Source organism: Rhinopithecus bieti, unplaced genomic scaffold, assembly GCF_001698545.2.
Source record: "Rhinopithecus bieti isolate Rb0 unplaced genomic scaffold, ASM169854v2 repeat_6391, whole genome shotgun sequence".
In the NCBI taxonomy this organism is placed as follows: Eukaryota; Metazoa; Chordata; class Mammalia; order Primates; family Cercopithecidae; genus Rhinopithecus; species Rhinopithecus bieti.
The window spans coordinates 1-3032 of record NW_016832696.1 but is presented as its reverse complement, the minus strand read 5'-3'; the positions used below and the strand labels follow the sequence as shown (position 1 = coordinate 3032).

The following is a 3032-nucleotide window of genomic DNA, read 5'->3' as shown; positions in this document are numbered from 1 at the left end:
CAAGCTTGGGAGCACCAGAGAAGAGAGGCATGGCTCGGGGAGGCTATAGTGAGGACAGGAGTGGGGAGGAGGGGGATATGGAGGAGGAGGCCGGGGAGGGGCAGGGGGAACTTAGGCAGGGTGGGAGCTTGTGGTGGTCTGGGAGTGAAAAGAGAGATGGAGAAAGAGGGGATGGGCAGAAAGAGGAGGAGGAGTCAGGGGCGTGGCATGGAGGGGGTGGGGCTGGGCTGCCAAAGCAGGATAAATACACAGCTGCCTGCTGGTCTGGGCTGCCCACCTCAGGCTCTCAGCCTCCTCTCCTGCAGCTCCAGCTCTGTGCTCTGCCTCTGAGGAGCCCATGGCCCAGCCCCTCTGCACCCTGCTGCTCCTGCTGGCCGCCCTGGCTGGGGCCCAGGCCTGGAGCCCCAAGGAGGAGGATGGGGTGATCACAGGTGGCATCTATGACGCAGACCCCAATGATGAGGGGGTACAGCGTGCCCTTCACTTCGCCATCAGTGAGTACAACAAGGCCACCGAAGATGAGTACTACAGACGTCCACTGCGGGTGCTGCGAGCCAGAGAGCAGGTGAGTGCTGCCACCACCCGAGAGGTCCTGAGTTCCAGCCTGGTTTGTCGCGCAACTCCCAAGAGCATTCCCAGCAAATCAACATTGACACATTCGTGATCTATGCTCAGACTCTTTCAGCTTTCCCTGACTCTCCCCAGACGGCCTTCATGCCCTAGGATGCTCCGGGACCATGAGTGCAGGAGTTCAGCCCTGTCCTGTCCCCTCAGCCTCTTAACCTGCAGCAGCCGCTGTGTCTGTGACACGACCGTGCCATTTCCCAGGGTCCAGCAGGTGTGGGTGGAGACTGTGCTGACTCTGGCTGGGTTTGATGCTGCTCAGGATGAGACCCAGGCCATGAGGCTTATCCTTTTCCCTGAATCCTGTCCGCAGGGAACACATGGGAACCTGGCTCCCTGTTCCACAGAGCCCTGCTTCCCTCCCCAAGTCGCGCCCCTGGGCACAACCCCTTAGGGCTAGCAGCCTTCACCCTCGGTTTGGCTGGCCACCCCCTACAGCCCAGGGCAGCTGAGTCCCTGCTGGGTTGGAGCATGCCTGAGCCTGCCTCTACGAGTTGATGCAGAGTTAGACCTCAGCCACATGAGGACAGCAGTCACCCAGCAGAGCATAGGATGGGGTCAGGTCGGGAGGGAGCTTCGCAGGGCTACTGGGCCCAAGCTTGACATGCATCCCATGGCACAGCAGCAAATAGTGATACAGGCTTTGGAGCTCCTCAACCTCCTCTTGGAAATTCAAAGGAATCCAGACCAGCCCCATTTCTCCTCCTACAGCCGTCAGCTGGGGCCCTCACCCTGCACACTAGGTGCACTCCCTGGTACGGTGGTCCCTGCTGGCCTGCACCTCCCTTTCAAGCATGACAGTAACTTGGAGTGAAGCACAGGGCACTGCAGACCATCCGGCCCGGAAGCCTATTTTATACGTAGATAAACTGATACTCGAGGGATCTCAGCAGTTCCTCCTGGTTCCAAGGGGCAATGTCTAGCATCCTGGTCTCAGAGTCCCTCATCCCAGGTTTCTCCACAGCTCTGCCACGTTGTGTCTGGGAGAGACCCCGTGCAGGGAAAGGGTTCAACTCTAGTCTGCAACTGTAAGACACGCAGGTGTGCTGCTGACTTTAGAAAAGTAGCTGGAATCTCACACCTAAAATGGTGGCATGCGGGAGGCCCCATTGACCCAAAGTATCTCTGTGTGTGAAGCACCTCATTTCCTACTCTTAAACGAAGGAATAAATCTAGGTTAAATGGAGGGAATGAGATTTTCGGAAGTTAGCTGAAATGTTGTCATCAGATGACAGCCTTCCTAGAAAAGATTCAGTGTTCCTTTGCCCCTGAGCCCCAGGTAGCAGAATTCAGTGAATCCTTTTACCCAGCACAGAGAAAACAATGTTTAAGAGCAGGCCTGAGGCCCAGCACACTGCCGGCTGACAGGAAGAGGGGGCTTGTGTGCCTTGTGGTGACATGTGGGCAGCTCACGAAGCCCCAAGCAAGTCCAGTGACTCAGCCACAGTGAAGTGCTGTGTGTGCATGAAACTGATGGGGAGCGCTGTCCGTGCATCCTGTTTTCTCATGTGTGTAGGTCGTGGCCGGAACAAATTACTTCCTCGATGTAGAGTTGGGCTGAACCACATGTACCAAGTCCCAGCCCAACTTGGACACCTGTGCCTTCCAAGAAGAGCCAGAACTGCAGAAGGTACGTTCCTGATGCGGGTCCCGGGCCAGTCATGCACTGCAGAGGGGTGTGTATGTGTCAGCCTCTGCCCTACCCATGTTTGGAGGGTGTGTGTGTGTGCAGGTGGGCATGTGGGGGACATGTATGCATGGATGTGTACATGTTCATGTACTTGGGGTGTGTGCATGCAGGTGTGCATGAGGAAAGGTGCACGTGTGTACACACATGTGGCAGTGTGTGCAGGGAGGTGTAAGGGAGATGTGTGATCCTATGTGTGTGTGTGTGGGAGCAGTATGGGGGTTTGTACATAGATCCATGCGGATGAGGGGTCCAAGTGAGTTTACATAGTTGCCTATGTGTGTGCAGATGGGGTGGTGAGGGAGGGGGTGATGTATTTGATTTGCTAGGAAGGTTTTAGCCTGGGAATGGTTACTGAGAGGTCAACTCTGCCTTCTTTGGGGTGTTGCCTGTTGGACAGGAAGAAGCAGCTGCTGGGCTGGGTGCTGGGCAGGGAGAAGGGGCTCTGTCTAATCCCAGCCTCAGGCACCTGCACGCAGCCACAGCCACACTAAGCAGATTAGTGGGACCTAGAGGCCTGTTAGCTGCGTAGCCCAGAACCTGCCCCGTTCACCCAACACCAGCCTCTCCAAGGACCTGCTGGTTCTTGTGAGGTGTCCCCTCAGGGGAGAGACGCCCTCTCCTTGTCACCCTTGCCCTGGCCCCAGCTCTTTGAGGGGGAGTTGCCCTGCCCTGGGCTCTTCCCTCTGGCCCCTCTTAGTGCTGGCCTGGGTGCTGGAGG

General features: G+C 57.0%; 1 protein-coding gene across 1 annotated transcript; it reads left to right on the top strand.

Moving 5' to 3' along the window:
• The first annotated feature begins 253 nt into the window (after window positions 1-253).
• LOC108524587 (cystatin-SA-like) lies at window positions 254-2353 on the top strand. Its single transcript, XM_017865679.1, has 2 exons — window positions 254-565; window positions 2141-2353. Exons 1-2 carry the CDS (start codon window positions 338-340, stop codon window positions 2183-2185), a joined length of 273 nt encoding a protein of 90 aa, XP_017721168.1. The 5' UTR covers window positions 254-337; the 3' UTR covers window positions 2186-2353.
• The last annotated feature ends 679 nt before the right edge of the window (window positions 2354-3032 follow it).

Coding starts and splice junctions, on each gene's coding strand:
- LOC108524587 (XM_017865679.1), top strand. CDS start 338: ATGGCCCAGCCCCTCTGCACCCTGCTGCTCCTGCTGGCCGCCCTGGCT. Junction 566..2,140: donor TGCTGCGAGCCAGAGAGCAG/GTGAGTGCTGCC, acceptor TCATGTGTGTAG/GTCGTGGCCGGAACAAATTA.